The sequence below is a fragment of the Calliopsis andreniformis genome, chromosome 7 (assembly GCF_051401765.1).
Source record: "Calliopsis andreniformis isolate RMS-2024a chromosome 7, iyCalAndr_principal, whole genome shotgun sequence".
Lineage (NCBI taxonomy): Eukaryota > Metazoa > Arthropoda > Insecta > Hymenoptera > Andrenidae > Calliopsis > Calliopsis andreniformis.
This window is the reverse complement of record NC_135068.1, coordinates 4989440-5013715: the sequence shown is the minus strand read 5'-3', so window position 1 is coordinate 5013715 and position 24276 is coordinate 4989440. Positions and strand designations below refer to the sequence as shown.

The 24276-nt window shown below is 33.0% G+C and overlaps 1 protein-coding gene across 1 annotated transcript in view; it reads left to right on the top strand.

Annotated features, from left to right (window-relative positions):
- Positions 1 to 1172: 1172 nt before the first annotated feature.
- LOC143181566 (soluble guanylate cyclase 89Da) overlaps positions 1173 to 24276 on the top strand; it is a 47521-nt gene continuing 24417 nt past the window's right edge. The window contains exons 1-12 of the mRNA XM_076382063.1: positions 1173 to 1517; positions 13179 to 13378; positions 14859 to 15052; positions 15539 to 15672; positions 15913 to 16149; positions 16617 to 16819; positions 17446 to 17553; positions 17677 to 17845; positions 18910 to 19053; positions 19178 to 19331; positions 20922 to 21031; positions 21777 to 21866. Coding sequence (XP_076238178.1) covers positions 1476 to 1517; positions 13179 to 13378; positions 14859 to 15052; positions 15539 to 15672; positions 15913 to 16149; positions 16617 to 16819; positions 17446 to 17553; positions 17677 to 17845; positions 18910 to 19053; positions 19178 to 19331; positions 20922 to 21031; positions 21777 to 21866 — 1785 coding nt within the window. The 5' untranslated portion in view covers positions 1173 to 1475. The remainder of the gene's footprint in view (positions 1518 to 13178; positions 13379 to 14858; positions 15053 to 15538; positions 15673 to 15912; positions 16150 to 16616; positions 16820 to 17445; positions 17554 to 17676; positions 17846 to 18909; positions 19054 to 19177; positions 19332 to 20921; positions 21032 to 21776; positions 21867 to 24276) is intronic.

The following is a 24276-nucleotide window of genomic DNA, read 5'->3' as shown; positions in this document are numbered from 1 at the left end:
TCGTAAAACTTTATGGACGTTAACTCATACATGTATCTGGACTTCAGAACCAAAGTGTATTAAATCACACGGAAAAACAGTAATCTTAATACACTTTGGTTCTAGAATCCAGATACAAAAAACTTCTAGAAAAATTGCAAAAAGTGTTCGTTCCTTGACTCTAATCTTCTAATGAAATCACAACCCTCAAGGACAAATTTGAGATATTAAAGGATACAGTCGATCAAGTTAGCAATGCTTCTATGTTAAAGAAAAGGTACTTCTCAATCAGATATACACCTAGAATTCGCCAAAACACCGCAAAATCACATCTCTACAGTACTCCACACAGCGAATACAACAGGAAGACACAAGCCACTGAATTTTTTCCAGACAATTGAACATCTATTAGTTGTAGTTCAAAAATATATCTGTGCTTAGCAACTACTGCTGAGACTTTTGGGTATAAGTCATGTCTTCTTGGAGGAAATGATTGTCCCAACAATTCGCAAACATTGCAGCTAGCTTCATTAGGAGTCAGATGACATACCGATACTGGTATAGATATACCATTCATATTATTAGTACCAATGCGTCATCTGACTCCTGATGAAGCTAGCTGCAATGCTTACGAAATGTTGGGACAATTCTCCCCAAAGGACTCGGCTTACACTTGAAAGCCTGAACACTAATTCCATACCGTGTCAGTTCGAGAAAGTTTCAGATCACTAATATCTGGTCTCAGCATCCTCCAATACCGATAAACTAACCACGGCCAAATTAGACCATTTAGGAACTAGACTCTCGACCTTTTGACTTCAAGGAATTATATATTTTAGACTAGATTTCAAGGACCTGGACCACACACAGTTCACCCTTCAGGATCCAGGACGCGGCCCGACACCCCCCACACCAAAGCTTCTTCCTCCTCTCCAGCTTCCAGCATCCTCAGCTTACACCCCACTCTACAAACTTCGCCACCTCCTCCATTGACGACCACTTTTCAGACTGTCGAACTTCCGAAAGAAAAACGTCTGTGTCCCCGATGTGCACTGCATCCTCTCGCAGGTGTTAACCGTCGGCGAATCCGTCTGCGCACGCAGTTGGCGGCGAAGCCACCCTTTGGCGGCGGAGTCACCCCCGCGCTGGCCAGCTGATGCTCAAACTTCGCCGCGCCGTCGAACCGCAGCGATCTCCCTCTCCTCGGCGTGGTACGAAGGGACGAAGCCAGAACACCGTCGAAATGACGCACGCTCAGCTGCCGCTGTTAATGGCGCGAAACGGTTGACAGCGTCACGAACTTGACACCGTCACGGACTTGACAGCGTCGGTGGAAACGTTCGCCGCGACGATGCGATACATCCCGCGACGTTGTGCCGGCAAGATCGCAAAAGATCGACTCACAGGATCGGGGACCGACACCTCGTGCACCAGCTTGCTCCTCCGCACGTGCGTCACTCAGCGAGGCGACACATCGCTCGGACAACCGTGAAACGATGTACGGCATGCTGTTGGAGAGTGTGCAGCACTTCGTGCAGGTCGGTAACGTAAACGTGCCAAAAGCGTGGGTGATACGTTTCGCGGACCGATTCACGTCGCTTTCTGGCTGCTTCTTGTGTGTCCCCCCAAGACGCCCTTGCGTCCCCCTCTTCTGGTCCTCTTGTCGCGGCTTTTTCCCTGTTCACGTGGAACCCTGGACCGAGGCCTCGTTGGCCTAGAGTCCAATCGCGATGGTGAGGAGAGATGGAAGGAAAAAGTTAGTAAGGTCTGTGATCAGGCCAATTCGTGCCAATTGGACTGGTCATGGAGGCTTCTTTTGAGAACGATTGATAATTCTTGGGCGATTTCGGCTCGGGTGCACGTGCGTGCTTGGTTGGTCGTAACGGATGACGTACTGGTATGGTGAAAGAGGACCTTATACGATTGATGGTAGTTAAACGTTTGGTGACATTAATTGCTGTATTGTGTAATTTTGGGAGTAAAGTAGAATCGTTTGTGGGTGGTTGATGGGAGACTGGGGACTTTTTGTGGGAAATTTAAATGTGCAAATGAGGACAAAGTACACATACAAAAGCATATAAAATATCGAAGTTGTATAGTATAACATTTAGATTTAGAGGGTGTAGCAATTTTATATTTTGGTCCTACTTTGTTAGATATGTTTATAAAAACATTAATTTGCATAAGTAATGTAGCTAATAGGTTGAGGTTGATTTTGAGTAATAAGTTTCTAATTTGTAACAAAATAAATCATTTTTTTAAATGAGGAGTATATCTGTGATTATAAGGAAAACGACGTAAGGCACACATTTTTATTTTTAAAATATTGACGTTCAAAATTTTGAATCCTAATTCTGTGTAATGGATGTCCTTATTTTTTAGGAGAAAGTCTCTTTAATTCTATCTCCTTTTGTCAAAAATGTATAGTTTTTTTACTCCAAAATAGGAAATTTTCTCGACTTCAATTGAACCAAAAACTCATATTTAAAAAAATTACTTATGTAGCTTTTCAGTTACAGATATATCTAAGTATTGAGCTAAAAGATTACCGATAATATAGTTACAGAAAAATGGTGATGGTGTCAGTAGATATTGAGTTAGGACCAATGATCCTATAAGGTTCACTAATGACTCACCATTTTATTGGAAGAACCAATACATCGAATTTCAAAATCTTATCATTTTTTATACTCTTAGAAGTAGAAAATTTGAACCAGAAGAGCATTGATACAAATGGAATGCTTTTCAATTTTCCCATGAAAGGTGTCTCTATACAATGCATTTACATTCTATTGTATACAATACAATACTTGTTTGGCTACGTCATACTGATGCATTAGTTAGTGAATGATATCATTTCAATCAGATGAAAACTCACCTTCTCCCAATAATATCATCTTATTTTTTTTTTTTTTTTGCAATATTGAAATCCAGCATGCATATAACAATTACCTGTGGAAGTGAGATAATTATGCAGCGAAATTTCTGTCGGGTTGCTCGTTTTTGTTTGTAATTTAGCAGCTACGATTCATGAGAGTTATAAATCCAAATTCATTCGCGCTGATAAGGATATCATTAATAATAACATGGACAAATTTCTGTGATATGTTCAGCTAAAACTGGGAAATAAATTCTACTTTAATGTTAGAAGATAGGTGGAATAAAGATTTTGTTATGTTTCAAGAAATGATACCGATTGTTGACGATGGTTTGAATAGAATTAATGTCATTCAAAATATATTTATGGGATAGGATGTAATTTATGCAAAAAGGATGTTTTCCTGTTATAATAAAAGGAACATTTAAAATAATGAAATTTTCATGGGAATATACTTTCTAAAGTTATTCGTGAATGTTGTCAGTGGTTTAGTTTGAAGCAGTGTTTAGTTGTTGTAGATATAGATTATTTATTAAATAATGCTATTTTTCTGAGGAAAATTCAGCATACAAATTTAACAAACCATAAATAAATAACAACATTGAATTTTAATTCCTTTAATTACAAAAGTTTCTACATCATTTGTGTTTGTTTGTTTGTTTCTGTTTGAGAAGTAAAAGTAAATTGTCACTTTCTTTTCTTGTATAACTCCAAAAACTGGAATAAAAAATGAGATAGGTAGTGATTCTGACAAATATAATTATTAATTCGAAGTCATCCATAATTGTGCAGCGAACGATCTTACAGAGTGCTACCACGATAGAAGCTTGCCACTTGAAACAAGTTAAGTACTTATCGCTGAGATCGTAAATCGTTTTCCCATAAAATGGTTTCACGCATCAGTAACTTAAACGCGAGTTCTTAAACGCGAGGCGGAGGTAAAGTGTGACGAATAGTTCTAAGGAAACATGAATGTACCGTCGAACTTGTATCGAAACAAAGCAGCTGTAAATCCTACGAAAGAAGTGGAAGCAGTGAGTAATGGACGAACACATTCGAGATAGATTACGAATCGAACACTTATTTCAGGAACTTTTAACGAAATTTATCCTCTAGGCTTTATTTATATCTTCTAAAATTTTATACACATTTTTTAGAACGTAGAGGAACAATGGTTGCATATTTTCGTTTTACTGTTGCACAAAAGGTATCCCATTTTTTACGTACAACAAAATTACAACCTAGCCTGCGTGTAACTGCAATCTCAAACTTTATTTGTTATTAGTGTGCAATAAACGTCGAGTAACTAATAAAATTAATTAACAAGTATTTCTCTGAAGTCAGAAATCACAGTAGAAGACTTAATGAGGACCATGGTATACTAGCTCCTTCCCGCGGAGCATTTTCATTGTCTCAATTTCATATTGAAGATTCTCATCTGTCCCCAATTGGTTCCATACGTTCAATTCATTTAGATAGTACCAACAGAAATAAATATTCTAGTAATACTGATAAATTCTATTCTAATAAATATTCTGGCTTCTTCCAGCATCTCTCATTGTCTCAATTTCACATTAAAGATTCTCATCTGCCCCTAATTATTTTCATAGTTCATCATAATTCATCAAAAATACATATTTTAATAACGAATACTTCTATCTTGAAAAAAATTAATAATACAGTATAGACATACAAATGAATTTATACTTCAAAATTTTATATAAAATTAAATAATATATTTTGTAGTTACACATATTCTACAGTTTCAAATAAAGGTTTCATAATAAAATAGATTATTTACGTTTTCGCTAATAAATTCATGTTTTTCAGTTTCAAACTCGAGCCACTTACCAAATTACTTTTTAAAGCATCCAATCCTTCTAAACATTTCTCATCGTAATTTTAAAATGGCGAACTATTTCTTGCACAACGAAATTAGAAATGTTGTTAAAGAATTAGAAATTAGCTAAAACTTTCAATTCAATTATCAAGTCACATGCGACGAGTAATTATTTACCATTAAACTATTTCAAAGCATCACTCCTACAAAAGAAGTCGAGTCGTAGAGGGTTAAACTGTGATAGATTATCTTCTTTGCCATTTGTTTCTATCGTTTCGACAGAAGGCATTAACATTAAATGATGTAAAGGGAGCTGAGACCCCGCACGCAGGACATTAACGTGTTTATCAACGCGTGCCGCGCAAATTATTGATTTGTCGTACAGTCCGAAAATAATCGATAATCAATAAAAAGCGTCACGTACGCGTCGTCGAAGGAAATGGTTCGAAGGTACGCATTAAACGAGGTACCTGAATATGGATGAACTCCAGCTTCCTCTTAATACAACGCCTTAATTGTAAAATGATTTAAAAATAGCACCCCTCCTTCCGGACAGCTGAGGACATCCATTAACTTTTTCTTCCTGATACATTTAAATGTCTTCGTTTGCCTTTTTATTAATAATTGCCGGAATGTTTCGTAAAGAATGCGTGTGGTGACGTTTTTTTATTGACTTTGCTATTGGTTTCACTATTTACGCTCTTTGTGTGTGGAATATTTTCAGAAAAGTCTAGAATTATTTTGGGGAGGAAGAGAATTAAGGAATGTTTTGTTAAAATACAGATTCAAGTAGTTAAGAATAATTGTATCCTTTTTTTTCAATTGTATGGAAAGGAGGAACATTTCAGATGTCTTTAAGAGAATTAACTTTGTAACGAAAGAAAGTTTGTTGTTCTATATAATTTAAATAAGATTTAACAAATGCGTTCCTTTTTTAAAACGGTAGTTACTAGGAGATGGATTATTAAAAGGGTTTAGTGCTAAGAGGATTTACATCGTTGAACAAAGAGCATGCAAGATGCTTCACTGTGTTTTAAAAAATTAATGTCAACGAAATTTGAACTATTTTTTATTTCAAAACTTCATCAGAGATTAAATAATTTTTATTAAGCCCAAAATAATTATGTTATACTTGAAAAAATTCACTCATTGTTTGGTCGTGCTGTGACATAAAATATTTTTACAATCAAAATAGTAAAACAATAATTAAAACAAATCATTTGCTTTTTATCTTAAACAATTTTTTTCAAAATCTGTTGTTAAAATATTTTGAAAACATAGTTCAACTATTTTCCAAGAAAGAAAGTTTACGATCTATTTCTAATCATACTATAAAATTAGATTTCATGCATTGTTAGTTAAATATCCTTATTGTTTAAAAAAGTAATTAAATTAATCAGTTGACTGATCTTTTCAATTAATAGTTCTCACACAATGAGTGCTTCGGTTCACGTTACTAAACATTAAATATCCTTCATACATTTTTTCTTTAACACCCTTTATACATCACATTGTCACGATTGGCCTGGTTGATTAGATCGCGTCGAGTAATTGTGCTCTTTATAACCGGCAAACCATTTAATTGGAAATCAGATTAACCATTTAAGCGTCCTTTGTAACATAAAATAACGGGTTTAACGAAGCAAATTAAATTTTTGATAATACTAAAGAGTTGAAATACTCTATCAAACATAAAACGTTTACTTTTAAAAGCATTTAAGAATCTGATAACATATTAACATATTATTCTGTTTTAAAATTATTGTATTACGATGTTCAATATGAATAAATGAGAATATATTACGTCACAATGACATAACCAAGTAAGTGAGAAGCATAAAATGATGATTTTCCATGGGAGCCATATTTTTCACTGTTTACAAAAAATCAACATTGGAAATTCGTTTCTTGTCGATCTAATATATTTTCTAAAATTAATTACAAGAAAAAGTCAACTCTGGTTTTTCATTCCATGCATTCTGCACGTGCATGTGGATACATAACGTAAAATCTATTAAATTGAATTTCAGAGCTTCCAGGGATACATATGGTAGGAATTTTCGAGATTAACTTCTATTAAAAATAGAGATTTCTGCAAAAAAGTTTCAACTATAAGAATTCAATTTATTTTCCAAGGTAATCTGTAAATTACTTTTTCTTTTCATTTCAACAACACACTTTCATGCATACCATATATTTCAACATTTATACTTAAAAATTGTATTGTCCTGTATAATTCAGAAACTTTTTCCAATACTATTTAAATGACGAAGTATCACTTCTAATTTTTGTTATATTAATTTAATTTACAATCTGAAAACAAAAATAACATTTATCAAACGAATAACTTGTCACTGTCGATATACCCTCAATTAATTAATGAAAATTTATACAATTAGTTTTAACAAATAATTTTAAAAAAATATTACAAATTATTAATAGTAGTACTTGTAAAAGTCACAACTTCTTAGCTTACTAAACCCTATATGTTCTCTACGAATATCTTTTAGACCAAATATTCAAAGTCCAGTTCATATAAATACTGTGACCCCATTTATAGTTAAATAAAGCAGTATTAATTATGTACACTAGGATCTCGATTAACCGCCTTAGCATAAGACTCAAACCTGAAATAAGACCACTGGTACCTAAACTAGTTATTTTCGGTAGACTATTATTAAATTGTAGTTTAAGTCTCGACAGATACTCTAATATAGAAAGGCTGACAACAATTAGAACTCGGTTAATTAAAGTTGTACTGTATTGAGAGTACGAATTTCTCTTTCTATCAGTAAAAAGTCAATTTTTTAATGATTTATTATCCTACTAAGTTTTCGTTCATAACCAGCGAAAAGATCTTTCCCAGAACTAAATTAGACCTTATCCAGCCCTAACTCACAATCTAACCTAACTTAAGTCTGACTCAGATCTAACCTAAACCTGATCAGTAGAAAAAAGGAACATGGTGGTTGCCTAGAAATATAGACGAAATGTGTAATAGAATCTTTCCTAAACAAATATTTCAACTACTTGAACACATAGATAATGAAAACTTGAAAATTTACCATATAGTTCCATTAATAAAAAACTTAAAACGGAAATCGACTTTTTAGCAAAAGAAAAAGAAATTATCCCCTTATGGAAGGACTAGTCAAAGAACATTTTAATAAATAATTTCGTCCCTTTACCACACCTTTTTGCTATCGACTAAAATTCGGCGTTATTAAGCTCTGCTCTTGCGTTACAAGAAATTTACGTGTCCATTTGGCATATTGAATCTCGAGAGGCTTCATTAGTGTGGCAGCCGTATTCGTTTTCGTGATCAGAGTCATTATAACGGAACGTACATTGATTATACTATGGAGAACCAGAAACTGGCTTGATTGTGGGGATCAATTTATCGTGAACATGTGGTACGAATAGCTTTTCGTTCACTTACTTGTGCGTCGTTGTGTGCTGTGTAATCGCCTCCTGAAGCATGGAGGTTAGTGTTTTAAGTAAGCAAATGATGGTCCCTTACGTTCATATTCTACGCTTCTGCTTTACCATTGACGATTTCAAATGTTTTTTATGGGAGTCTAAAAACTCTATGAAGAAAATTTTATGCGATCATCAATAATAAAATTAAGTTGCTATTTACTTATTATATTATACTAGGTTTATTGATTAATCTTTGAGTAATATAATGGCGGCACAGTATTTATATTATCTCAACTTTCTGTGGTTGGTATGAAAAATATGCATGAATAACTTGCAAGAACTAACAAACTGAGCAATTTTTTAATTAAATTTTCTATACAGGGTGTTTAATAATAAGTGTCAGAGATTTTAGAATAACAAAATTGCATTTTAGGCTTCGTTTAGGTATTATCAAGGGGTTACATATACCTAGAAGGCCAGACGCAAATATTTTTTTTCTAAAAAATACATCTTTTAACTGTATTATTCTAAAATTTCATAAAGAAATGGTATTATCTAAAGAAGATTTTCCATCGACAGAAGACATATTTCTTTTTCAAGCATTTGCTGGTGGATGTTCCCTAGCCTAAACAATGCATTAGAAAGCTAACAGCCGAATGGATATTAGAGATAGATGAAGTTTAGAAGTTCATGACGACCTCCAAATTTTAATATTGCATTTTATTACAAAATAGCAGTAAAGTTGAAATATGGAATTTTGATGGGAAAATTATTCTTTGTTTTAATTACTTAAAAAATTGAAGATTACAGTTTCCTAAGGTTCCTAAAAATGTCTCTTGCAAAGTTGAAGTCCCGAGATATGATGTCCACCGCATTTGGAAATAGTGTTTCGAGAAAAACATGTTTAAACTTTTAAATAAATATGGTTTCTTATGTGTAAGTAGCAGCTTTCGACCACGTGACCCTGTGTCGTTCAAAGTTGAAGAACTTCGCTAATTTTTTAGATATTCATATGAAATTTTCAGGATACATTCTTGGAACAAAGCTTTCCACATATGTAAAAAACGAAATATCTTTTTGTTTACCTAACTAGGTAGATGTAATCCCATAATTATTGCAAAAATGTCTAAAATTCGTTTAGTGAAGGCAGACAAAGGAACAGTACCAAATCAGACAGCAAAGTCAGTAGAATAAATCGCGAATCAGACACATTCTCTGCACATTTTAGGCGTTTTCTCAACAATCGATAACTCGAAAACGCAGCCTGAAACGCAATTTCGTCTATCTTCATTTTCGTTTTATTTCACCATGTGCAACCACCCTTTAAAATTTCTGACACCTGTCATCGACCATTCTGTATATTTCTATTAATTATAACACACCGTATTATTTCATAATACTGACACTGTACCACAAAGGGGTTGAAAAGTTTCAGTTGAGCGAAAATTATTTGAAATAAAAATCACTGAGTTGGTACAAAAGTACTATTGAATCGTCTATTGAAAAGTCAATCTACCAGCATTAAAAGCAATTTACTTTTTAATCTTCTATAGATTGTGTGTCAGTTTCTGTGGTTGTATTTTGCAACTGACAGACGTCATATTTCTCTGTCCTTACGTAATCAAAAATATATAGTAACTTTTTGCAGAAATACTTGGCTGTAATTTCGAATTAGCCTAGTAGTGTTTAAAGTAATAAATAATTTGAATGATTCTTTTATTTTCCCAGTAAAGCTCAGTAAAATAATTTGAAAATATAGATATAATCCTCTATATTTTTCTATTCCATTTTTTATTCACTTGCTTTTTGAACTTAATTAGAAGAAAGATGCATGTATGTAATATTGGACTTGTAGAATCATAACTATAGTAATAATACTTATTCTCGGAATTGCTTTAATTTCAGCTTGATGTGTATCATTGTACCAAATGAAAGGAGACTCTTTACTTTAAGTACTAAGTATAAGTATTACTTCATTTAAGAGAAGCTTTCTTAATGTTTACTACAAATTGAATACTACGAGCTTAAGACAAGTTTCTTACGCTGTTAAAGTCATTTAGAGTCAATCTGCAGAGTTTGTCAACAGAACTCCTTGTTAAAATAAAACATAAAACAAAATAAATTGTCATCTAATTAGTGACCTAATAATAAAATAATTCGTAGGAGAAACTATTCGTTTTTTCAAAGAAACTAACAAGATTTTTAATTAAACAAAATGCTCGATCAACTGAATAATCACGTTTAAGTAATACTAACGTGCACGAATTACATATTCAATAAAAAAGTAGCAAAAGTAAAACTTTACCAAGTTTTTAATCTAGAAATCTTTTAATCTAAACTTTTTAGTTATTAAATTTTTTTAATATTTGAGTCTGTACTATTTTTATCTATATAAACGTAAAATAAAATAAAAGAAAGCACTTACTATCAGTAGGTACTTTACATTGAGTACATATTTGAATCGAAAAAATATGGTACCTGTTCATCGACAGACAGCTCACTAATTCCTAACTAGCGAATAAGATCTTACAGTTAACTTAGACTGACTCCACATTCCCACGCACGAACGACATTACAAAATGACACACAGCATCCTGCCCTTTGTTCCTCGTGAGAGGGGAACAATAGGGGGTACAAAGAAAAAAACATAATCCCAGGAGGATAATAGAAATTGCTATACATTCTGTTTTTTTGTCTCCTTTTCTCAGTATCTCTGAGCCACTTTTATTGGAAATCGATCACATCCTCCCTGGTGTGAAGATCCGCGTGAAAGAAACATAACGAATTGTAAGTGAGAAATCCACTTCCATAGTTTCAGGACGAATTTACTTAGGACAAACTTATTAAAATGAATAAAACATTTTTACTTTTATTTGATACTTACTTCCATCTTTAGGTGGGCTTCTTGTTGTGAAAATTAATAATTGTCTATTATGAATGAGACAGTTAGTTAAAAATTTAGAATTATGAAATTTATTGAACGAGCAATAAGCAGTGAAAATCATTCATTGGTATGAAAAATCTTTGTTTATTATTGTACAAAATTTAAAAATTCAGATTAGTTTTTTGTACCTTTTTATCAACTTTTTATCAAATATGACAATATAAAAATTAATTTTCCACAAATTTAAGGAAGAAGCTCTTCTTCACGTATCTGCTATTAAAAGAAAATATTTAAATTGAGATCTTGTAAATAATTTTTTCTATATTTTCATATGTAACAATCAAGATTATAGATATTGAAATATCTATATTATAAAATTAAGAAAGATTATAAAATATTTGATACTATGGTGTCCAGATCCATAGATGACGCAATACTACATTCGTAAGTCAGGACCTACCAGTATCACAAAATATGAAAACATAGATACGTACCTACTAGTATAAAGAAACTCTTCAATGTGATATCCTGATCAAGGTCCTATCTTCGAGATTTTCCCAAGAGGTTGTCCTAATTTCTTTTCCCTCTGACGCCAACATTGATCTTTGGTACAAAAGTTTTACTACCCCTTCCAGTGCCACTATTCATTAGCCGACATGGATCGCTGAAAAAAGGAAAAAGACAATGTTAGAGTTAGTAGTGAGTGTGTAAAAAGTTCAAATATTGGTGAATCTTAATTAATAGGAAATTTTTTATTAAAAAATTTAATTATCTTCACCCCACGATCATAAACTAAAAAAAGGCTAGATAGTCTCTGATCAATTATAGAAATGGATGTACTTATACTTAGTGAGTTTATAAAACTTTAAATAATATGAGAATGCATTTTGGAATATTGTTTTCCATATTTACTCATACTTTATTATAAATAAATTTTATGTAATATTGTTATTACTCAATATGTTTGTACTTTCAATTATTAAATAATTCAATATCTATGGGTACATATTATTTTGTAATATTTTGTATAATATTTCCTTAAATAATAAAATGTGGAAAGTGTATGTAGATTTTATTGAAACAAATTCCGTGTACTTTATTGCATCTACGTATTTACATACATCCATATGTAACCTTCCTGACATTTTGTTTCACTTCAATCAATTCTGTTATACTGAATAAATTTAATAAATATTTTCATTCTTTCAAATTACCATTCGATTATACACAAAATAATTAAACAAATATTTTATACTTTTTTCAGAACTTTATGTTTGAACAATCTAATTTAAGTAGGTTGCAGCAAATGCCAAAGGAATTACTTTTCCTCTGATATTGCTTGACTTTATGATACTCCTTTTATTAAGCTTGTTATGTAATAAATCTAATTGTAAGATAACTTCTAAAATTTATTTCTGATTATTATAATATTAAAGTGAAGTTAAAATTTGTTACATGCTGTTCCATAATAATTAGTTCAGGTGCAGAAACATCTACTAAAGATAACATTATATTAACTTCTATGAGCTCTAATTTGTACGCGGTTCCAACTTATGTATCTCGACTACTGTATTATTACAGTATTATTACAGTTTCATGTGCATAAACTTCTGAAGGCGTTAATCATGACTAAGTTCTTGGAAGAATTTATGCTATGCATCCAGTAGAATGAAATGTAAAAGTAAATTTTATTTTATTATTTATAACTTTCAAAATCGTTAACCTTATTAAAAATTAAAATTATGTTCTTATTAAAAATTTAGAAATCACACTTTAAAAATAAGAAAACGAAGGTTACTTTCTTTGTACTACTTAAAGAGGGTAAATAAGATTTTCATCAAGAATGTATACCTGAGATAGTATTATTAAAAGTTGTTGAATTTTATGTAAATTTAGGTCTTGTTAGAAAAGTATTAAATATTAAAATTACATAAGTTTCGCTCAAATTCATTCAAACAGTGTACAAAGGTTAAATAATGATACAAAAATTACATTAATTTATTTCATTACTTTGATAAAAGAATTTCACGAAAATATTAACTTAGAATTAAAAGATATATAAGTTTAATTACTTGCTCATAATTAGCAAGTAATCCCAAAGGTTTGGTAGTGTGTATGTTCGAGTATTTACTATAGAGAGTAAAGTAAAAGTAGAATATGTAAATGTTTGATTGCAGTTGGAGTATGGCGAGGATGTGTGGCTCCAGCTTCTGGAGAAGGCCGATTGCAAACACATGGTTTTCAACACGCGACAAATATACGCTGACGAACTTATGACAAATTTGGCGGCTGCGTTAGCCAATCTCAGTGGCGATACTGTAGATAATGTGATGCAGTTCTTTGGAAAGTGCTTCGTTCGTTTTTTTAGCAATTTAGGGTAAGTAGTTTCTGGATATTCAAAACTCAAAACCCTATAAGAATACAAACATCTCTTCTATTATTCATTTATGTCACACTCAAATTAATAACAGTCATTTACATTACGTGTTTCGTTTATCCTGTCCACTTTCGTATTATTCTCATCTTTTACAACATGGAATAAAGAGCCAGGTGAACGTTTCTTAGGTTTACAGTAGCTGAGTAAATTATAATATTATGGTCACTTTGAATTGTTACTTATTTGAAATTTGAATAAAAATGGAATTCAAAATACACTTCAAATGAAATTATTTTTGTTACGAAGAGCATTATTATGTTCCTCACATCTAACATTTTTATCTCTTTATAATAATTCGAGCATTCAGTGCAGATCTAGTGTCCACTTGCGAGAGACTCTGAAGTGAAATTCTACGGTATCACAAAAATACTTTTACAGGGTTCATTAATGAATTACAATACATTTACCAAAGAAAATGATTAAATATCGATTGATTTTCAAGACTTACCTCTTTTCTTCAACTTAAGAAGACTTCGCAAATTTGAAAACTTGAAAGCCTCAAATGTTTGAAAATATCAAATTACAAAATTGGGGGAATTGAATGTAATATCTTCATCTGATTCTATTAGAATTATTTTAATTCTCAGGGTCATATTTTTTGAGTATTACAGTATTACACTTTTATAGATCACAATAATCCCTTATGCTTGTTACTATCTAGAAATAAATCTTACAAATTTCGTAGTGACAAAAAGAGAATCAAAACGTTTGCTCACACATCGAACGTGTTGTAACATATGTTCATCGAAACTTAATTAATGCCACAATATGAATTTAGGATTTCATTAATTGAATCATTTAGTTACCACTACGCACCAAGGGCCATGCGATGTACAATAAATTATTACCATCGACAACGACTACGGTTCCATTAAGCGCTCTAACTAATTGATATTTCATTGCATCCTATTTAATACGCTATTGAATCCCTTTGCATTTTCGATCGAACCTGTATCGCTACGATTACACATTTACCATTTTCCTTTCCATTTTAATCGGAAGTACATGAAACAGGTTGTTACAGATGATTTGTTAAATTACCTCAATTACTTAGTTAGTACTTAGCGCGCAGCTAATAAGCCTCAGGCAATGTCCTGACCTTATCAGCTTTCATTATCTACTACAACGTTTGAAAATTTGTGAAGACATTTTGGTACTTAAAATGTATTTATAATTAAAAATGTATTTATAACTTTTTTTATTTTCTTGATACAAAAAACTCAAATTGATGAATATTCATAATTTTTGTGATTCGTACAATTTCTAGTGAATTGAAAATTTGTATATTTAGATAAATATATTAACACAGAATAATGTTAGCATATTAATTGCATAAATGAAAAAGTAGAACAAAAAGGTAGTGAATCAAGAGTAGAATTTGTGAATGGAAATGTAACAATAATTACCGCTTCTATAACAGGTACGACTGCACGGTAAAAGCCACTGGTCGCTACTTCTGCGACTTTTTGCAAAGCGTCGACAATATTCATATGCAAATGAGATTCACCTACCCAAAAATGAAAAGCCCTTCAATGTACACTACACACATTGACGCGCAAGGTGTAGTATTAGTATATCGAAGCACTAGGCAAGGCTTTACACATTACTTTATGGGTAAGATTTATTTTTCTTCGTAAAATAATAAGATAAATATTAACTAAAATGCAAATAAAAATCTGAAAATATTCTTATTTTTTGCTAGCTTTCTTTTCTCAAAAGAAGGCAAAGAAACTAGTTTTTAAAATTACTGAATTATTAAAATAACTGACAAAAAAAGAGATTATTTAATTATTGTAAAAGATTGACTAGATAAAAATATTTAAAATTCGAGGAAACAAAGGGAACAGATTTTGCTCGCTATATTTTCATGATTCCTTAAAGAAGAGCTTATAGCGAGTAAATACAGCACCCCTTCAACCTCTGATTGCTTCAAGACTTTTTACTTAATTTTATCTTGTGTTATCTTATTTAATATTTTACTTATATTAAACATCATTATTAACTTTGTAATATTCACTTTCTTACTGTATTTAAATGATAAAAAATTGCAACATAAAAATGACATCACTTGCAGTAAAATGTAATACAAATGTTCAACAGGTCAATTATTTCAAATAGCAAAAGATCTCTACGAGACGGATTTGAAAATTACAGTACTAGAAACTTCAAATAGTATACCTGGGTCCAGAAGCGTAATGGTCAAATTTAGAATCGATTTTGACAATCGTGAATATGTAAGTAGTCACACGTACTTATTAACAATTTTTATCTAACTAGATCTCATTATTTATCTTTTCATAAATATTCTATTCTTTAATATTGTAAGGGATGAAAGAAATTTATATTGAAAAAACTATATTTTGAGAAATCTTTGCAACACTAAGGCTAATAAAAACTGTTTTTCTAACTTGACTATGTCTGCTATTATCCAACTCTCTGAATTGCCACGAACTAACAATCTTGAAAATCGTCAGATTGCGAAAAATAAGCGAATGGAAGCTCCGCTGGGTCGAGAATTACCGCCAGTATCGTGTACGTTTCTTTTACGACTTTTCCCATTCGGGGTGGTCATGAATAAGGATATGCGAATCCTAGGAGTTGGTGACAAACTCCTACAGGCTTGGGGTGGCAGTTCGTCCATCCTCAACAAACACATCACAGAGGTGTTTAAATTACGCAGGCCTAAAGGGATTTCTTTTATTTGGGGAAACGTAAGCAATTTTGCACGAAATAAGCGATAAATTTGCCCAACCTTTTATATTACTTTCAATATAAGAATCAGTATATACTGAATATCTATATACTAATTTTCATTTTCTCAAACACGTCTAGTATTAGCAAAATGATAATTTCTTGTCACTAAACATTTAAAATTTGAAAGTTTAAAAATTTCATCTGTTTCTAGTTAAAAATAAAGGATTCTTATGATTCTTTTTTAAAATTAATTATGTTGGCAAAAAGAAAATACAAATATTAGTTTTACTTACATCAATAGTTCACTGTTCTCTAAAAGGATTTTCCAAGAGAACCAATAGTTCTTCCGAATAATTATCTGCTTCTGACACGAATACTCTTCCGAACTCAGCACTCCATAGACGTTTCAATGAGACAGTGAATTATTTAGACGATACTGTCATCAAACTTCCAATCGGCTAACAATTGACACTTGCTTGCGCAGGTACTATATTTGCACTCAGTGATGTTCGAACTAGAGCTTATCCGATTAAACGATAACAGTGCTTCGTCAACCTCTGAAAATGGCGCAAGTACAAGTTCTGGATTGGACAGGCGAGGAAGCCAGGGCGCCAGAAGTATTTTGCTTAAAGGTCAGATGAGGTACATCGACGACATCAAAGCTATCATCTTTCTGTGTAGTCCCTTGTAAGTGCGCAGGATTATTGAAAATTTAATCGAGTACAATTTATGCATTACCAGTGATAATACAGACTTGGGCAGTATTTAAGTAATAAATTATTGTTTTATCTTTCTTCATTTTCTTATCATCTCGACGTCTCAAACTACCTCTTAAATTTTCTGCCTTTTATTATGGAACACCCTGTATGATGAAAAGAACTGTAGAGAATGTGCAGAAACTGTAAAATATTTATCAATTTTATTTTTTTTAATATTTATAATTCAACTGTATCGTAGTTGTGTATAATGTGAATAACAAATGTGGTAAATAAATGGTGTGATGACTCTGTTGACTAGATATAATATAAACTAGAACTATTTCAAATGTCAAACGTAGTACCTTGCATCATCCAGTTACAATATGACAAAAATTATTTATATATCTTATCTTAATATTACTTCAAAGCATCATTATTTAAAATAAACTAGATTTTTACTTTTATTTCAAAATCAGGTAGCATTCTTTTCAAAGTTAACTTCAATTTCTTCATCAAAGCAATTTTTACTCGGGTCTGATATAACACAAATTATAGACAATACGTAATAAAACAATAACAGGAGAAAAGTAATTAATAAAAAGTACGATTCAACAGAATCAACAGCTTAGATGAACTGCTGAACATGGGCCTGTATCTAAATGATTTAAACCCCCATGGCCTGAGTCGAGAACTCGTCCTCGCAGGATGGCAGCACTGTGGAAGGTACCATACCATTTTACAATCCTGAGCAATCTTAACCGATTTATTATTCAACCCACGCCGTTGCTAAACACTTCCCTACTCATGTGGATGTGTTCCATGTGTGTTATCAATTTTCTGCGTTAGATTGGAGATGATGTTCGAAAGGGCGGAGCAGAGATCGATCGAACTGGAGAACAGCTACGCGCTCCTGGATCGCTGGAAAAATAAAAGCGATGAGCTTTTGTACTCCATGATCCCCAAGACTGTCGCTGATCGGTTGCGAGCTGGCGCAAGTCCTTTGAGCACCTGTGAGGTACTGTTCTATTGAAAAACAGTAGCGAAAGTATTGAAAATAAATACATAAATAATTCATTTATTAGTGAAGTTCTACAGCAGGGTCTCTCAATCATTTGATATTGAATTTCTGGGGTTGCGTCAAGAAAAGAAAGTGGGGGACAAGAAAAAAATGGGGATAGGAAAAAAGAAAAAGGGAGGGGTCGATGAAGGAAGAGAGCCACAAGTCGAAAATGGTTGAGAAACCCTGTTTTAGAGGAAGCTTGTGCAAGGATTTGCCTGTACGAGCAGCGAAGTGTCTGCTATTGCTCTCAAGAGCGAGCACGTTGTTAACAAGAAGAGCAAAGGGGTGATGAAACCTGTGACTGTAAACCGCAGAAGTTCTACCCAATTATACTACGCCATGACCCCCATTCTTTCACTATTGCTACGTCAACGATTGTTACAGTCATTGCTGGCAGCCATTGAAACCTACTCTTCGCGGCAAGAGCAGGCTTTGGATAGGACTGAGTTCGAAAATAAGTTTACAAATAAAAATCACACTTGAAAATGGATATTACATAACAGTATGATATTTTGACTAGTGTTTAAAATAATATTTGTTATTTTTTTCAATATGTTGCAATTATTTTACATTTATACTATTGCCTAAAGGTTTGCGGTCACTTAATAATTCTCATTAAAATTATATTGCATAGCAAATTAGTAATTACAGTGTTCTTTGTTGTAGTATAATCGAGAATTTGAATATAATTATTTATCATAATTTATGTAAATTTACTTGTGTAATGAAAGGGTTTTGACTTCCCTTACTTTACAAAAGCAACTCTAAACTTTTGATCAGCAGCCTGTATTATAATTCTAGACTCATTAACAAATTTCAAAAATAAGAGTTTCGATCAAAACAATGTCAGACCTTAAAAATAAGTACCTAATTTTAAGTTTACAAGTAAACAATCCATTCACAGAATACTACCTACTAACTTTAAAGCACCAATTCTAGAATGAAAACGCCCCCATTACACCAATTACCCACGTTTTATATTCATGGTCTCATTTTTCAATGTTTTTGTTTCTTCATAGTCATTCGAGTCTATAACAGTCCTGTTCTGTGAGCTCTGCGACTTCGATTACTCGACCATCGAGGGTGCAATGGACGTGGTCTCCTCGATGAACGCCGTGTTTTCCTGCTTCGACTCACTGATGGACCAGTTCAACGTGTACAAAGTGAGTCTGTATACAGGAAGCATGTTACGACGCAATGAAAGACAAAAACACTCACAGTGTGGATGTAAACTGCCTGAGTATTTCGTTGACTGCGAGACGTATTTTATGTTCATGGCTTCAACAGGTAGAAACAGTTGGGCGAATCTACATGGCAGCGAGCGGAGCACCCGATAGGACCGAAACCCACGCGCAGAACACCGCAGACGTTTCCTTGCAATTAATCAAACACGTTCGGTCGCTTAAGCTACCGTCTGGCCTAGATATACAAATTCGAATAGGTAATGAGGTATATAATTCCCAGTTGAGCGCAGATGAGTTTGGACCTGAGAATGCAATATTACCATTTAGTTTGGAGACACTCAAAGGAGCCCACTGATTTTCGAAGCACTCAATGCTTATTAAAGACACTGTGGAGAACACAGACAGAAAGAAATAAATATAATCGTCCTAATGAGAACGAAGTAGGCCTCATTTTTTCCCAGAATCATTGGAATGGGCCCGGAAGACCTCACTTGACTTCTTTAGCTGAAAGTAGTTTTTCTCTGGAGCTGGATTAAAATGGAATGGACGACATTAAATCCATCCCAATGATTGAATAGACATTTCAAGACGACACCTAGACCTAGGTTTACAGACCTAGCCCTAAACCTAGACCTAGACCCAGACGCAAATCTAGACCTAAACTGAGAGCTAAATCTAAATATAGACCCAGACGCAAACTTAGACCTAAACCTAAACCAAAACCTAAGCGATACCCAAATCTAACTAAGACCTAAATTTAAATTTAAGCCCCAACGACTTATGAATTCGATAACTTTTCTTTTTGGCGAAATGTCCTTTCAACAAAGTGTCTTCGATAAAGTATCCGAATACCATAAGATTCAGCTCAAGTGCAGTATTGCAAGTCTGAATGCGAGATCTTGTAACCAAGACTGGTATCTTGCAGTGTTGTTGCTTCTCTGGCTCATAGACGGCACTTCTCCCATGGGATGCACGTCTTAACTCGCTGCCCAATACTTAATCAATTATCTACAACTGCTTGGTCATTGGTTCTATACCTTCTTTCTGTTTGACGTCTGTCGCTTTCCATTTTTAACAGACCTATCCAACATTATTTATACAACAGCTATATCTAGTAGGTGAATATTTTATGACTAGATGCACATTAACAACATTGGCTGTTGAATTAACTGTTTGAAGCTTTGCAATGCGCATTCCCGCATGAGAAATAATGTGACCCATTTTAGGTAACTAAGTAACCACCCAACCGAAGTAGCCAGTGCACATAGCCTAAATCTAGTTTAACACAACCATGCACTTAAGAGATGATCATGTTACAATAACCGACAGACCTAGACTCACCTGTAAGTGTGTTGTAGGCTTGTGTTGAACGTTGAGATATGTAGTGGACGTGTAGCTTGTCTTCTGTGTCAGATCTATGAGATAAGAAGATCGCTGTAACAAAACCGACAGAGGTCATTCATGAGCACTGATGCCATCACACGAAGTTATTAATTGAGATTTCTGAGTGAATGCTGTTTTGGACTTTGCAACCGACATTTCGCCAACATTGCAAATTCCCAAAAGATATTTGACTAAAGCCTCAAGTGGTAGCAACCCAAATTGTGAAAGTCCTAATTTATAACGTAACAGTGTTTCTCAAATTTTGCATCTGGTTAACAAAATCAAGTCCAAGCTCAGCTGCCCCTAATTACATTTGGAATCGTGACCTTCCACATCCATTTCTTTTAGGACATTTTAGTCCCAGTTGACATAAATTTCTGGCAAAAAATATTGTTGTTTAACATTTTGAAGGTTCGATCAAGAAGAATCGCGATAACATCTTCAAGCTTATTTTACTTTGTTAGGAATCCATTCTGGACCAGCTGTGGCAGGTGTAGTCGGCATCAAAGTTCCCCGATATTGCTTCTTCGGCGATACGGTGAATACTGCTTCTAGAATGCAGACGACCAGTTTAGTAAGTGAACTCGACGTAAATTCGGGTGAAAGAGTTAAGAATAACTGTGTGACAACATAGGGACAGTATGAGGAAACTTTTTTTGGTAATACTCCTATCGAAATTTTCTAGTAAAAATTCTTCAAAAATGTTTACCGGAAAATTAAAACATTTGAATGAATATTTGATTCTCTATCAGTTTAGAAATTCCTATGCTGAAGACTTTAGGCATTTCGAGAATTTGAAAGTATAAATAAGAGTTAGAATACTTGATAATTTGGAAATTCACAAATCTAAAAATTTTTAAATCTGAATGTTTACATGTTTGAATATTAGAATACATGAACACTTAAAAATCCAACAATTTGGATAAATATTAAAATACTTAATTATTTAATTATTTTTTGGTTCGAAAATTTCAAAATCTGAAAATCTGTTCATTTGGAATGATAACATTTGAGAGTTTGAAAATTTGGTAATTTGAAAACAATCAAAGCTTGGAATTTTGAAAATTAAGAAGTTATAAAATTTGAAAGCTCAAAAATTAAAAATTTGAAAATATACACGACTGAAAATTTAAAAATTTGAAAATATACAACTGAATGTTTAAAAATTTATACATTTACGGTTTAGAAATTTAGAAGTTAAATCTAATTTGTAAGTTTACAAATTTTCTAAAATTAGCATCTACGTTTAAAATGTTGAAAATTTGGAAATTACAACTATAATCGAACACTTCTACATTACCATAAAATTTATGACGCAGCCAGGAAAGGTACACATCTCAGCCGACACCAAAGCTCTACTGCCCCAAGATCGCTACAACATCGAGCCACGCGGGCTAACATGGGTCAAGGTTCGTATCACAAAAAAGCCAGTCGCAGAGGTCCTTGTCCGCAATATGTACTATTGTTTATTGTTCCACACAGGGAAAAGGCAACATGGAGACGTACTGGTTGTCTGGCAAAGAGGAAACGTCAGTCGAGCCAAAGAAAGAGGCAGCAGAAGCTTCTGCGCCTGAAGGACTTCTAGTCACCGATATTTAACACTCCACTTGTACAAAGGTCGATACTCATGAAAATGTTAAGCTACTTTAACAGTTGGGACGACCCAGTATTCCCAACTTTCGAAATGTACGTACAATCGAGACTTTGACAAGCAATCCACGCGCATTAACCACGTCGATAGGTAAGATTCAGAATTTTATAAACACACAAAATTCAATAGAACACGTTTGAAGGAATCTTTGTTGTAATTGATTGTAAACTGTTGAAGAATCGATTCTTGATCAGTAGTCGTAGGTGTCGAATATAGTGATAAATTGTTTAACAGAAATTCATAGGGAAGTGAAAAAAGTGTTGTACATTTTTTAGATCTCGTTTGAAATTTTGTACCTTTTTTTGTGCTATGTCTAGTTAATTAGAAGCCTTATTTTACTTCTTTCTTTGTGCCTTGCCTCATTTTCTTCTCCTACATCCTTGTCTTTTATTTTACTTTGTGTTGCAGGTAGGTTTATAGAAAATGCTGACAGTGACAATGAGCCTCCCCAGTTATATTTTACTTTCCCTCTGGCAATGTTTTTTCTTTATTTTTATATTCCGTCGACCCTTCTTCTGTTTTACTTACACACCCCGTGTTCTGTATATTTCCCTTTTGATATTGTAATAAAGACAATATTATTGTCGATTTTTTATTATTAAGATCTTATAAATAATATAATAATATAATAACATAAAAAAGTAATCTCTTCGGGAACATAGGTGTTTAAAGTAAAAACATTAGCGCTGCAAAGAAGGCGTACAAATTTTTTAGACTTAAGCCACGATCCCGCATGTGTAATAAACAGCATAGAAAAAGTTTAATCTACATTTTCGTGTATAATATATTTTAAACATAATTCTTTCATGTACATTCTATGTTAAAAATGATTTTTTTAAATTACTTTGAATGCATTCTATGCTATATATTTCACATGTGGGGTGGTGGCTTTATGTCTTCACAAAAGGTTCATTCTCAAAAAATAGAATACTGAAATATTCCATTTCCTTCGCGTCTCAGATTTGAATCTCTATTCATACAGTCGATATTTCACCATAACGTCTATAAAGCCGCGATTCCACGGGCATGATATTCAACGCGAGATAGATTTGACGCATTCAAGTCCAAAATAAAAATTTTAATCGCTTAGAACGTTACGAAATGTAGTCTGAAATAGAAAATACATAAACCTTATTATATGAAGATCGTTATCCTAAAATTATTATAATGCACAATTCTTTGAAATTATTATAGAGTTCCAAAATTTGGATGATTTAAGTCGAACTAAGCTATCTTTAAGTAAATTTAGACGAATCGCATTTTCGATTGCTTCGTTGATCAAAAAGCAAAACCATTTTATTTTTTATTGTAGTTATTAATCTACTTACATTCTGAGAAATAAGTATTAAATTCCGACCCTTCAAACGAATCAGACCAATTCAATAATTCGGTGTTAAAATGTTTGTTAATTCAAAAACTTAAAAACTTAAAATTCAGAAAAACATAAATTTGAAAAATTTTAAAGTTTGAATCGGTATTAAATGATTTGACGATTTAGAAAATTCCAAATTTGAGTGTTTGATCGTTTGAATATTGGAAGATTTTAAACTTTCAGAATTTGAACATTTGTAAGTATAAATAATCGTTAGATTTTATGAAAATGTGTGAACTCGTAAATCTGAAAATGTTTAATCTGAATCCTATGGCACACGTGGAAACGTGGCTTAAAGACAAACACGCGCAAAGCAGTTGACTTCGTTCCCTGCATAATAAATCATTGTCCCGCGCTAGTGCCACAGTACGTAAATTTTCACCGAAATTCCAAGTAGAAATAAACAGAGAAAGTTCCGGTGACTTTCTTTTTCGTACGTTCAGTGTTATGAGTCTCGGGCCGTGACGAGCTACGTGCCTTAACTTTCAATTGTCTCGTCATATATATATATATATACGCAACAACGCATATGTCGACATGTAAAATAGGAAATCGTAAAACGTGAATACAAAAATCACTTTCGAACTTTGTATAAAATCTGCGCCTGAATCTACACTAGAGCAAATAAATAAATATATATCAAAGGGGTTACTAAGTTATATAGACGAGTAGAGGTCGTTTTTCGTATTGTACAGAGTGATCCAACGAGGGTGTCACAGAATCTGCAGATGCACCTGCGCTGAAGTGTCAGCGCATTTCTTTTGAAACTTTTTTAATTGTAAGGTGAAGCGCGAAT